Source organism: Homalodisca vitripennis, chromosome 3 (assembly GCF_021130785.1).
Source record: "Homalodisca vitripennis isolate AUS2020 chromosome 3, UT_GWSS_2.1, whole genome shotgun sequence".
Taxonomy (NCBI): domain Eukaryota; kingdom Metazoa; phylum Arthropoda; class Insecta; order Hemiptera; family Cicadellidae; genus Homalodisca; species Homalodisca vitripennis.
This window is the reverse complement of record NC_060209.1, coordinates 176,166,723-176,180,680: the sequence shown is the minus strand read 5'-3', so window position 1 is coordinate 176,180,680 and position 13,958 is coordinate 176,166,723. Positions and strand designations below refer to the sequence as shown.

The window sequence follows — 13,958 nt, the reverse complement described above, 5'->3', positions numbered from 1 at the left end:
CAATTTTGCGTATATATGTACAAGGTACTATTTATAGTATAATCAATACAGCCTTGCATTTGGTCATTCATTTCTGTTTACCCTTTTAATCCTAAGGTGTCATTTTCGTTTTGGCTTCATTAGTAATGACAAGAACTGGTTTTTGTCTATATCAAACTCTGTTGTAGAGTAAATATTAAAATTTACCCTTTAGTTATACTTTCATCAATGCGTATAAGACGTTTATACACACCTCAAAACAATTAAAGTATCACTTTTATTGCGTCTTGTAAAACAAGTATTAATAACAGAAGAATGTTTGAACTTTGCACACTGATAAAGGAACCTCTCGGTAGCAAAATAAATAATTCTTGTTTATTTCTGACTAATTCAGTAAAAGATAAGAGCGATATTTCGATATCATGTCCAAACAATAATGAGATAAGGAAAGGTTCCGGCTCAGTTTTGTCACAAGTTGATCTCGTTCAGTTTGGATTAGGCTTCTACAGTTAGCCCTGTGTGTTTTTATTGTTATGGCGGGTGTTAGACGGTTTTGTCTGAGAGTGATGTCAGTAGAGCTGTTACTTTGATAGAAGTGGGAGTTTTCCAACGAGACGTGGGTAGGCGCTTAGGTGTGAGTCAGTCAGTAATTTCAAGATTATGGAACCGACATCAGGAGCTAGGAAATCTTCGAAGACGCCCAGGACAAGGCCGCTCGAGATCCACCACGCACATAGAATATTGATTTTTACGAGTTAATGCACTTCGTAATTTTTAACTGCTAGAGAACTTCAAAACTACCTAAGCCAGGCGACTGGAAATCGTGTGTAGGAGACCTGTCCGAGTGCCGAGATTGACTGCGCGTCATAAGAGAGCCAGATTGAAGTTTGCAAGAGAACATAGGCGTTGGCACCTGAGACAGTGACGTAAGGTAATGTTCTCAGACGAGTCAAAATTTACAATTTTTGGTAATGACGGCCGCGCTCGAGTGTAGAGAAGAAGAAATGAATGGTTTATTAACTGTTGCCTAGCTCCCAGAGTTCCGTTTGGCGAGGGCTCAGTATTAATGTGGGGTGGCATAACAATTGACGGTCGTAGAGACCTTGTCATAATCCGAAACGGTACTTTGACAGCCTAGCGTTATGTGGACGAGGTGTTAGACGTTCATATTCGTCCGAGAGCAGAGTAAGCAGGTCAACATTTTTTATTTATGCAAGACGGAGCTCGACCACATGCAGCAAGATTGGTCCGTGAGTACCTGGGCGAACACAACATACCACTGCTGGAGTGGCCAGCCTGCAGTCCGGACCTAAACCCGATTGAGCACGTCTGGGACCAACTAGGACGAAGTATCCGGGGCCGCCCAAACCAACCCAGGACTTTGGATGAGCTGGAAATGGCGTTACGAGAAGAATGGGAGCGGTTACCTCAGGATAGCCTCAGACGACTCATCAGAACCATGCCACAGCGTGTTCGTGCGGTTATATCACATAGAGGTGGCAATACATAGTATTGAAAGTGAGATTCAAAAGACCAGATCCTTATTACATTTGTACTTTGATAAGAGAGTTGTTTTCGTTTTAATTTGCGGTTTTAAACTTTGTTTACTGTTCTAGCCTAAAATAAAATACCACATAAAAAACATATACGATGTATTTTACTTTAAACACCGACTTTGAAATAAAAAAAAAATAATTATAAAATTTCGAACCGTTTACCGAGTACATTCTGTTAAAAAAATGATCCTTTAATATTGTTTTGAGGTGTTTATCTCGTTTTTAAAGGTAATGAGAATAAGAAGACAGAAGGTCGATCAACGAAACAAAAATACAATGTAGAACACTTTCCTATTTCTTATAATAAGCTTAATAATGGTGAAAACTGACATCTTTGAGAAAAAAGACGGTATTCTTATTATTATGTGTGTATAACGTGAAATAAACTGTTCCGGTAGGTTAAAGAAATAAACAACTGTACGAGATAGAATGGAAGTTAAATATAAATACTAAATTACATTCGTACCCCAGTCTCTTAATAATGAGATTAAACATTTTACTATAATAATTACCAGTGTGAGAGACATCACTATAGTCTTTGCTCGTGCCACTGTACACATGTGTGGTCGATGTAGCGGATACTGCACTGCGATAAACCTCTCCACGGTGAATGCCACAATCAGCCAGACGCTCAAGAAACTGCACACAGAGCTGAGGTAGACCAGACCTTGGCACCAGCCGTCCTTATTAAATACCTGTCGACACGCAATCAGGAGATATGTACCAGATATTGCATAACGATAACAATCAGCAGCCAAAAGCTCAAGAAAGTGCACACAGAACTGAGATAGACCAGACCTTGGCACCAGCCGTCCTTATTGAATACCTGTCGACACGCAATCAGGAGATACTTACCAGATATTGCATAACGATAACAATCAGCCAGACGCTCAAAAAACAGCACACAGAGCTGAGGTAGACCAGACCTTGGCACCAGCCATCCTTGTTGAATACCTGTCGACACGCAATCAGGAAATATGTACCAGATATTGCATAACGATAACAATCAGCCAGACGCTCAAGAAACTGCACACAGAGCTGAGGTAGACCAGACCTTGGCACCAGCCATCCTTGTTGAATACCTGTCGACACGCAATCAAGAGATATGTACCAGATATTGCATAACGATAACAATCAGCAGCCAAACGCTCAAGAAACTGCACACAGAGCTGAGGCAGACCAGACCTTGGCACCAGCCGTCCTTATTGAATACCTGTCGACACGCAATCAGGAGATATGTACCAGATATTGCATAACGATAACAATCAGCAGCCAAACGCTCAAGAAACTGCACACAGAGCTGAGGTAGACCAGACCTTGGCACGAACAGTCCTTATTGAATACCTGTCGACACGCAATCAGGAGATATGTACCAGATATTGCATAACGATAACAATCAGCAGCCAAACGCTCAAGAAACTGCACACAGTGCTGAGATAGACCAGACCTTGGCACCAGCCGTCCTTATTGAATACCTGTCGACACGCAATCAGGAGATACTTACCAGATATTGCATAACGATAACAATCAGCCAGACGCTCAAGAAACAGCACACAGAGCTGAGGTAGACCAGACCTTGGCACCAGCCGTCCTTGTTGAATATCTGTCGACACGCAATCAAGAGATATGTACCAGATATTGCATAACGATAACAATCAGCCAGACGCTCAAGAAACAGCACACAGAGCTGAGGTAGACCAGACCTTGGCACCAGCCATCCTTGTTGATTACCTGTCGACACGCAATCAGGAAATATGTACCAGATATTGCATAACGAAAACAATCAGCCAGACGCTCAAGAAACTGCACACAGAGCTGAGGTAGACCAGACCTTGGCACCAGCCATCCTTGTTGAATACCTGTCGACACGCAATCAGGAGATATGTACCAGATATTGCATAACGATAACAATCAGCCAGACGCTCAAGAAACTGCACACAGAGCTGAGGTAGACCAGACCTTGGCACCAGCCGTCCTTATTAAATACCTGTCGACACGCAATCAGGAGATATGTACCAGATATTGCTTAACGAAAACAATCAGCCAGACGCTCAAAAAACTGCACACAGAGCTGAGGTAGACCATACCTTGGCACCAGCCATCCTTGTTGAATATCTGTCGACACGCAATCAGGAGATACTTACCAGATATTGCATAACGATAACAATCAGCCAGACGCTCAAGAAACTGCACACAGAGCTGAGGTAGACCAGACCTTGGCACCAGCCGTCCTTATTGAATACCTGTCGACACGTAATCAGGAGATATGTACCAGATATTGCATAACGATAACAATCAGCAGCCAAACGCTCAAGAAACTGCACACAGAGCTGAGGTAGACCAGACCTTGGCACCAGCCGTCCTTATTGAATACCTGTCGACACGCAATCAGGAGATATGTACCAGATATTGCATAACGATAACAATCAGCAGCCAAACGCTCAAGAAACTGCACACAGAGCTGAGGTAGACCAGACTTTGGCACGAACAGTCCTTATTGAATACCTGTCGACACGCAATCAGGAGATATGTACCAGATATTGCATAACGATAACAATCAGCAGCCAAACGCTCAAGAAACTGCACACAGTGCTGAGATAGATCAGACCTTGGCACCAGCCGTCCTTATTGAATACCTGTCGACACGCAATCAGGAGATATGTACCAGATATTGCATAACGATAACAGTCAGCCAGACGCTCAAGAAACTGCACACAGAGCTGAGGTAGACCAGACCTTGGCACCAGCCGTCCTTATTGAATACCTGTCGACACGCAATCAGGAGATATGTACCAGATATTGCATAACGATAACAATCAGCAGCCAAACGCTCAAGAAACTGCACACAGTGCTGAGATAGATCAGACCTTGGCACCAGCCATCCTTGTTGAATACCTGTCGACACGCAATCAAGAGATATGTACCAGATATTGCATAACGATAACAATCAGCCAGACGCTCAAGAAACTGCACACAGAGCTGAGGTACACCAGACCTTGGCACCAGCCGTCCTTATTGAATACCTGTCGACACGCAATCAGGAGATATGTACCAGATATTGCATAACGATAACAATCAGCAGCCAAACGCTCAAGAAACTGCACACAGTGCTGAGATAGATCAGACCTTGGCACCAGCCATCCTTGTTGAATACCTGTCGACACGCAATCAGGAGATATGTACCAGATATTGCATAACGATAACAATCAGCAGCCAAACGCTCAAGAAACTGCACACAGTGCTGAGATAGACCAGACCTTGGCACCAGCCATCCTTGTTGAATACCTGTCGACACGCAATCAGGAGATATGTACCAGATATTGCATAACGATTACAATCAGCCAGACGCTCAAGAAACTGCACACAGAGCTGAGGTAGACCAGACCTTGGCACGAGCCGTCCTTATTGAATACCTGTCGACACGTAATCAGGAGATATGTACCAGATATTGCATAACGATAACAATCAGCCAGATGCTCAAGAATCTGCACACAGAGCTGAGGTAGACCAGACCTTGGCACCAGCCGTCCTTATTAAATACCTGTCGACACGCAATCAGGAGATATGTACCAGATATTGCATAACGATAACAATCACCCAGACGCTCAAGAAAGGGCACACAGAGCTGAGGTAGGCCAGACCTTGGCACCAACCGTCCTTATTGAATACCTGTCGACACGCAATCAGGAGATATGTACCAGATATTGCATAACGATAACAATCAGCCAGACGCTCAAGAAACTGCACGCAGAGCTGAGGTAGACCAGACCTTGGCACCAGCCGTCCTTATTGAATTCCTGTCGACACGCAATCAGGAGATATGTACCAGATATTGCATAACGATAACAATCAGCCAGACGCTCAAGAAACTGCACACAGAGTTGAGGTAGACCAGACCATGGTACAAGCCGTCCATTGAGTTGTTAGTTACTTTTAAGAAATGTTAAACAATCATTGGTTATACACCATTTCATAGATTTCATCATACTTCGCACGTTGGCAAAAATAGGTTTTTCAAAATAAAAAAAATAATAAAATTATAAAGGGAGTTAAAAAAATTGGAATAGAAGACCTGCACGGCGTTGTTCTATTGTCTATCTGTTTGTTACCTTTGATTGTCTTATGGTACCTTGTAAGTTACGTAAAGTCGGCTCCTTTGATCAGTGTATTTGTAGTTAACTATTTATATTACTATAACTAGTTATAAGCCCTTGTCTATAGCTAGCATTACTTACGTCCAAATATCCTGTGTATTGCAACATTGTAAGCTATATTTCAATCGTCTATTTGCATTAAATGGATGACTTGCATTAAACGAAAAAACAAATAAACGGATTCTCCTATAATATATGGCTAAAATATTTTAAACAATGAATGATCTGATTTCAAACTGCTACATTTTTTTAACACAAATATATTGTATTTAGCAATAGAAATTAAGTTAAAGAGATTCAATCAAATTATTTGTATGTTCTCCAGCATTTTCACGGATGACAAGTAGTCAATAGCTGATATAATCCGAAACTGTGAGATAATAGAAGCACATAATAACGTTTTCCGATATATTCCCACAGGAAAAAGTCACATGGGAAATATCACGTGACTTAGAAGCCCGTTATCCTTTGTGGATGCCATACTGTGAAAGACTGCCGGTAAACTCAAGGTGATCTAGTGTCGATATTTTGGAACTCTAGATCACACCTACTACATGTTTAAATTACATTATTAGTTAATATCGGGTATTTTTTTAAACGCCCAGTATTATAATACCATTTTTTATCTAATTTTGTGCATATTTTAGTACAATTTATTTTATTTGAGAAGTAGAACATGTAAAATAAAGTACATTGTGCACATTGTGAGTGCTACCGTTGCTGTGAATTCCGGCCATCGTCAATGTCTAACGGCTTCACTGTGAAGGTTTTCATGTCTCCACTTGATCTACATTTCATTTGATCCATTTAGTCCTGCAAGATGTTCTAGGCCTGCCTGCCACTTACTGCTCAATTTCACTTATATGATACAAAAACTTCCCAGATGAACTATTAATCTGTTTTTGCTGGACCATGAGAGTACCTCAGAACTCCTGGCGTGTATTTATTTTATATATTACACTATGCTAAACTAGTTAGCTGACTATATTGTTCTATGGCATTCAATTTTCATAAACATTGCAGTTTGTATAGGAATCATAAGTATTACGAGTCTTGCAAAAGACATAAGAGTAATAAAAATTTGAGAAACATTCCTAATACAATATCTAGGAAGTAATTGAGTACTTTACTAGCTCACAAAGTGCAAAATAAAATTATAATCACATAATAATCCCCAACACTATGGAAGAACTCTAACAAGGTAAACAAGCACTAACCAGTGCAGTTGCACAACAGACGTGAGTGTGAGAACGTGGAGAGGTGGAGAGGGAAAGGACAAGAAGATGGTAATATACCCCGACCGACATGCGGGATGAATTGTCAGAGACAGAGACAGAGAGAGAGCAACAAGTTTATATGAATACGCCCTTAGTCATTCCCTTCACATGTTTTATTTTATTGCGTTTTACTCGTCTGAATACCAAAATACCAGCTTCGCCTTAACAAGGTAATTCTAAAGTAGCTTACACCCCATCTCTAGTATTCTCATTCTTCTTACATTCTTTTGGAACTGTCCTAAACCATACATTACGTATTCTTTCAACGAGATTTACTATTTGTGTTATACTGTTTTTTCATACCCGCGAAATTGCTTTTCAAGTTTTCGGATATGATCACTTCGTAAATGACATGAAAATGTCTTCAAAGGAATATGAATAACTTCAGTGAAGCTGGAGTATTTTCCTCTAAATAATTTAACTTTTATCGTGAAATTACATGCAAATATTCGTTTTTGCATTATCATCTTTAGATGTTCTACATTTTCCAATAAATTTCACTTACATCTTGACAATTGATAATGATTTATTTCCTTTTCGTGTATATATGAGAAATCGAAGATAGGCTTATTTATCAACTATAATACAGCGAAACAGTAAAAGATTAGTGGGTGGAGGTCCTTTTTATGTTGACGATATAAAGAGACTGAAAGTGGTCAATTTGAGTTACCCGGTTGGCTCATGCTTATAAAATCTTCTATATGCTTCTATTCATCTATTAAGTATGACCCTTTTTTGACGGTTTATTTTGGGCGTACTGTAATAATCTTGAAAATATAATACATAAAAAAGTTAAATTCGTATTTTAACCTTTTTGCTACTCCTTAATTTAAACTGAATGAAATTTGCGCGAACGACGATTGTATTCTTAGGAAAAATTTATCTATCGATTTCATGAAAAACTATGTTATTTAGTGCACATTGACTACAAAGTCCCACACTACTGTACTAATCGACGCTTTAATCATTTTCTTGAAAACAGCTCAAAGTTAACTCGTTCTTAAAAAACAATAGAACCACTCTCTCGACACAATGGCTCTGCGGTAAAGTGTGGGTTTAACATCTGCACTGCTAAAAGTTTCTTGCCTGCATATGACAAGCGTCTTGTTGGTTAGTGTAAAAATAGTGCGTTTATCGGGTGGGAGGGGAATACCAACAAGGTGGGTATTATAACACAGTTGGTATACACTGTCACTTGTGTCATGTATATCGACTTGTACTTTGATAAGCCACCTAATAATGCCAAACTAAAATTCATAAAAAATATAGTTTATAACACGGTTTCTAACCACTTTAAACACAGAGGTTATCATTTTGCCTGGATTCTTTGTTCATTTTAATAAAAGAGTTTACAAAATGTGAGGAAATATTTAGAGACATTCTTTAGTAAGTGAAAATGAACAAAAAAATCTGTAATACTATGGCCTATTTTGCTTCATTTAGTGCCTGTCTGTCTTCTTAATAAAACAAATGATAACTCAAAAACCAGCTAATTTATGGAGTTTAATTTTTCACATTTCTTTGGTTAGTTACGATCTTACTTCCAGCTAAAAAAATAATAGTAATGATTCAAATTGAGAGCATTTACAAAACTTCATGGAAATCAATGATAAAGAGAAATTTATGAGAGATGAAATAAAGCTTTAAAAACAAAAAGGTCCGATAATTTATTTCTTATAACAAAGGTAAATGATGAAACAGATGCAGGTATACTACTTTCGTGCAGTCCACTTTACCCAGTATATACACATGTACACATGGCAAGAGAATAGCAAATTTATTCCCTTATTATAATCCCTTATCCATTCATAACAAATAAGGTATTGATTTTTTCAATCTACAAACCGTATTTAATGTGTTTAAAATTTTTCTACGTCAAAATATTTTCATTAAAGTTTGCGTTAAAATCTTCAAATACCGCCATTTTGAAACTATTAAGGATAGATTTTTTTATTTCAGTAAAAATTAACATCTTAATTAGACTTGCAATTCTTCAAAATTGGATCGCAGTAACTTTAACCGTTTCTGAGTTATTATTTTTAAATAAATAAAGCACATACATGAATATGCTAAATGAAGCGGAGTAGACCATAATATTAGAGGAAGGTTTTTTTATTTTGAATTATTGAAACATATACCAATATATTTCCCCAAATTTATGTAACACTCTGTATATATTGTAAACAACCACAGTTCTATATCAAGTTGGGTCTTTCTTGTATAAAAAAAGCACTAGAAACCTTAATCGACCACCGAAGCTTGATCGGTTAAGGAAAACAGTTGGTTAAAACGAAAAGAATCGCCATTACACAATCCTAGGTTATACAGTATTACTCCAACTATTATGTGGAATAATTGTAAAAAAAATACACAAAAAAGATACACAAAAAACTATAAAATACTACTGTGCTCAACTGTACTGCACAATATATTGTACAACAATAACTAAAACGGGAAAGACTGAGAGTAACTTGTTCATTGTTTTTGCTCTGAGTGCGGCTAAAAATATAATTGGTTCACTTCCTGGAACAGCGACTGTCAAGCCGAGGGCTGGTGATCCCAGGGCGGTTAAAACAAAATTTAAAAAAACTATTCGTAAGGGGGGGGATCGAAGGGGGATACTAAAGAATTTTTCTTTAAAACAAAACATAACTGTATCAAATTTGTAAACACTATAGAGCATGCTATAATTGTCAACACATCACAATTTTTGTTGTGTAATGAATTATTTAATACATGATTAATTTTACCTTGAAAAAACAGACAGGGATGTAAATGGCTTACTCATTTGAAAAAAAAAAAAAAAAACTGAAATAATGATCATAACCATAATTAAAAAAAGTATAAAATTATACCAATTACAATCACTGATAATAAATAACCTTTGTTAAGAGTATATAATTATTAAAATCACAATTAATAAAATAAATACCATTTTAAAAATTAAAGCTGACTACATAATGAGCTGAATAGTACAAATACAATTTTTAACTTACCAACCGCTACACGCTCCGGCATGTACACAGTAGAGATAAAGAGAAAAGTGATTACACCTGTCCTACGGTGTACAACTGTGAATGTGTCATAGTTCTATCCTGGTAACAGTATCACCTCGAATATTTCAGTCAATCTGTCTTGAACATTTGAACTAACGGGTTAAAACATTATTTTTGAATCAAACATTGGTGACGTACCTCATCATACAATATGGTAATAGTAACCTAGGTTTCTGCGTATTAAGCAGTTTTGTACATTAGCGCGGGTAGCTAGGTAATAATACTTGAAGGAGTATCAAATCTAACTGATTGTTCAATAATTAATGTTTATGGATTTTTGATGCATTAAAATTGAATAACAAAAAGACAATCTTACAAGCCTATGTATACTTAATACATTGAAGCTATTAACAGTAATTTATGTATTCAAAGCTATGATATAATAGATCAAATCAACTCTCACGATGGCTATTGAATTACAAGTATTTGTTTTATTATATCTTGAAATAATTATATAGATCCTGTATTGTATTAGAATCTTAATAATCTTTAGAAGGCGAATATTATTAATCTAAATCAGATATGTTCCTAATCTAGGTAATATACAATAGTGATTGCTCAGTCATGATCACTCTGGATAAACCTGAGTAAAATATTTAACTCACATGTAACCAGAGTAAGCGATGAACAATTTCAGTTTACAACATAACTTAATCACAATACTCATTAATGCAGAGCAATTACAGTAATTTATTTATTCTTAATAGTAAGTGCTTGTCTACACCACAGCTCCAAAACCTTAATGGTGTAATAGTTTATAAATAAATTTTACTTTACAGATATAGATTTTAAACAACTTGCCGCACACAGTGCAATAACACTAAGATTAATTACAAAAGCATTTTATTAATTTCTTTGCATAATTAATAAAGGAACTTAAATATTGAACATTTTATTACATTGCAAATGTAATATTTGATAATAGATTGAAAAGCTGTGGTGAGAAGAAGCTGAAATCGGATTCAATGTTACAGGTTTAACGGCTAACAGCCTTCAAGGAACATCCCGTTGTCTTGGAAACCCATTTCCGCCAATCTTCGTTGTTCCTTTGTTCTAAGCGCCCTTTTGTGAATACATCTAAAATCTATAGATGTTTTAGAACAAATAATAAGACACACCTGTACTCCCAGGTTGTTGTTGAGCCAGACCATCATGAGTGTGGCGAGGAAGCCAAAGTCGGCCGTGGCGAGGGCCGCTAAGTAGTAGCTGGAACTCCGCATCTTGAGATGGGTGTTGAGGAACACGATACATGACAGAAGGTTCCCCACCAGTCCCACCAGGATGATAGCGGGGATGTAGTAGAGGTGGAAGAGATCCAGGATGTCCAACAGAGGGAAACACTCATCAGGGACCAGCTCATGCTCGTAGTAGTGACGGTGTCTCCTAAGCCACTGGAGCAGTACGGTGTGGTTCCACGAGGCGGTCGAGTTGAACTGGGAATAGTTTAACTCTGACAGGGTCTGCTCGTAGTCATCCATGTCATATTGTGTTGTCGTCTATTCTGTAAATGTGACCAATCGTTATTATTAAATAATAATTATTACCATCATTTCTATTACACTAAGATTAATTTTATTTGAATTTGTAATCCCAGTCCAAAAAGAAATAGTCTGTGTTGAGTTGTACTGTGGACCTAGATGTTAAACCAGATGATTATTCTCCAATCGCCATAGCGTCTGCTGGATTCTCTTCGGACAGTTTATGGGTGAAGGCGTCCATGATATGATCTAGGGCGTTGGTCTCTGTTTCTCTCGTCCAAGCTGATGGGTATCTCGTGGTAGTGCCGACGAAGAATGCGATGTATCAGTCTGGCCGTGACGCGTGTGTGAGAAGAAAAAAAACCCATGTCGGTGAATCAGCATCATGGGTGACCTGTATCCTGAATCATTTGTCTCTTTTTAAATGTTTTAATTTTTATCAGAGTCCATATCTGTTTTTATTTTATTTCAAACAGCCTAAAAGAGTATCAAAGAAATCAGAAGAGAGTAATAGAACACATCGTCATTGGTGTATACTAATGATCCAAAAATTACGCATTAGTTTCAAGTCGATAACAAGTATGTGAAAATAGAGAAGATGTACTAGTCGGCGGAGATTGAGGATGGTCTAGGTGTTAAAGAGCCTACGAAAGGTCGTTCAACAATGCACTGGAGAGTCTCAGGTTGTAAAGTGGAACAGGATATTCATAGGTTTTTATCCGACTTCGAGGAATCAGCTGATTGAAATAGGTGCTGTAATATGTTAAGAGGGCATTGCCTGTGTAGAGGGCAGCAGCGACCTTTGGCGAAAAAGGCATGTCATTGGTATACCACAGAAAGAGAATCGATCCAAGCATCGACCCCTGCAAAACCTGCAGTAACTGGTCGCTCGGAGGAAGTGGATGTCTCAATTCAGACCGAGAAATATCGCCCAGTTAGGAAGAAGCAAAGCAGCCGGAATATCTGATGCGGCAGGGGACTGTGGCCTAACTTCTATGGGAGACCTTCCTACCATATCCTTTCAAAGGCCATAATACTCTCCACGATAACTGTTGTGGTAAATAGGCGGTTGCTAAAGTTATCAACAAAAGTAGTGACCATTCTAGCCAGCTGAAGGATGTTAGAGTCCGCCCGACGATAGCCATACTGGTCATTGCGTTCCTTTTGGTGAAAGTCCTGAGGGATTCTAAAAGCATAAACCGCTCCAGAACCTAAGATATGGCGGGAGCAAGGAAATCGGCCTCTAGTTCTTATGTTGGACCAAGTCCTTGCCAGATTTGGGGATAAATGCGAGCTTAGCCAGCTTCCAAGGTGTTGGAAAGTGTTCAAAAGCGAGTCAGAAGTTCATGATCGCATGGGACCAATGCAACGGCAATGTTTGGAGCTTTCTGAGGGCGCGGTCTGGAGAGAAAGAGGACATCTTCTGCATAAGAGACATGTGGAAGTTCGCCTACGTCTAATACATCAACAGCCTCTCCTTCGAAATCGTCAAGACACAAGTGAACGCCGTCAGTTTGGTCAGGGTCTTCAACGCAAGGATACGTCGAAAATTTATTTAATTTTGTTCGAAAAGGCTGCAGTTTTTTTTTCCGGGGCCAGATCTTCTCTTGCAACAAATGGGCAGTGACCGCAGGGTATGCTCCAAACTACAGAGGGAATAAGAATTGTCCACACCGTCGGGGTTATGCAGGAATTTTTTCCACAGCTCTACAGAATGCTCCTGTAGAAACCGTTGAACTCTATTGGCCGTATTAAAACACAGCCCTGTCCACAAGAATCCTAGATCGTTCCGGAGCCATCGGCGCAGTCACACTACTTCTGGAAGTAATTCAGGTAATCGCTAAAGATGATCAGGAATAGGACCTCCAGGTGATAATGAGCCTGTAGAGAAACTTAACACAATTCCCTTCCGGGGGTTAGACCGGGTTTAGTAGTGACCGGGACATTCCAAGACAACGCTGTTTTGCAATTCCAAGAATCACAGGTATGTGAAATCAACGAATCAACCACCGTAATTTATGTTGTTAAAAAAACTTACTGTATATTGCATTAATTCATTTATTCCATTGATACAGAGATCTTTACTTACAGATAATTATTGCAATCTTATAATTAAGTTATGGTTCACCAATCGATTAATGTATAGACTCAGTCATTCATAAAACATTCAAGGTTTGGTAATATAACAGGGAGTTGGTGTGTTCAATCATTCCACCACGATGCAGGTTCAATCGCATCGCATTGAACCTGCTGACTGAAATTCAATAGCACGTCTAAATACCACAGTGGAAATATCAGGTGGAAACCAGAAACACTACTCTGTTGCTATGCAGGTTTCCAACATTCGCATTCATGCATTGTTTAATATCGGTTTCTGCCAAAACACAATAGTTCAGAATCCAAGAGCCACTCATATATTTGCATTATATAAGAACAACACTTTATTTCACTAAATACA

General features: G+C 38.6%; 1 protein-coding gene across 1 annotated transcript in view; it reads right to left on the bottom strand.

The window, feature by feature from the left end:
• Window positions 1–11,511, bottom strand: part of LOC124358486 (thyrotropin-releasing hormone receptor-like) — a 51,258-nt gene extending 39,747 nt beyond the window's left edge. The window contains exons 1-2 of the mRNA XM_046810779.1: window positions 11,141–11,511; window positions 2,048–2,230 (exon numbers count right to left, since the gene is read on the bottom strand). Coding sequence (XP_046666735.1) covers window positions 2,048–2,230; window positions 11,141–11,500 — 543 coding nt within the window. The 5' untranslated portion in view covers window positions 11,501–11,511. The remainder of the gene's footprint in view (window positions 1–2,047; window positions 2,231–11,140) is intronic.
• Window positions 11,512–13,958: the final 2,447 nt, after the last annotated feature.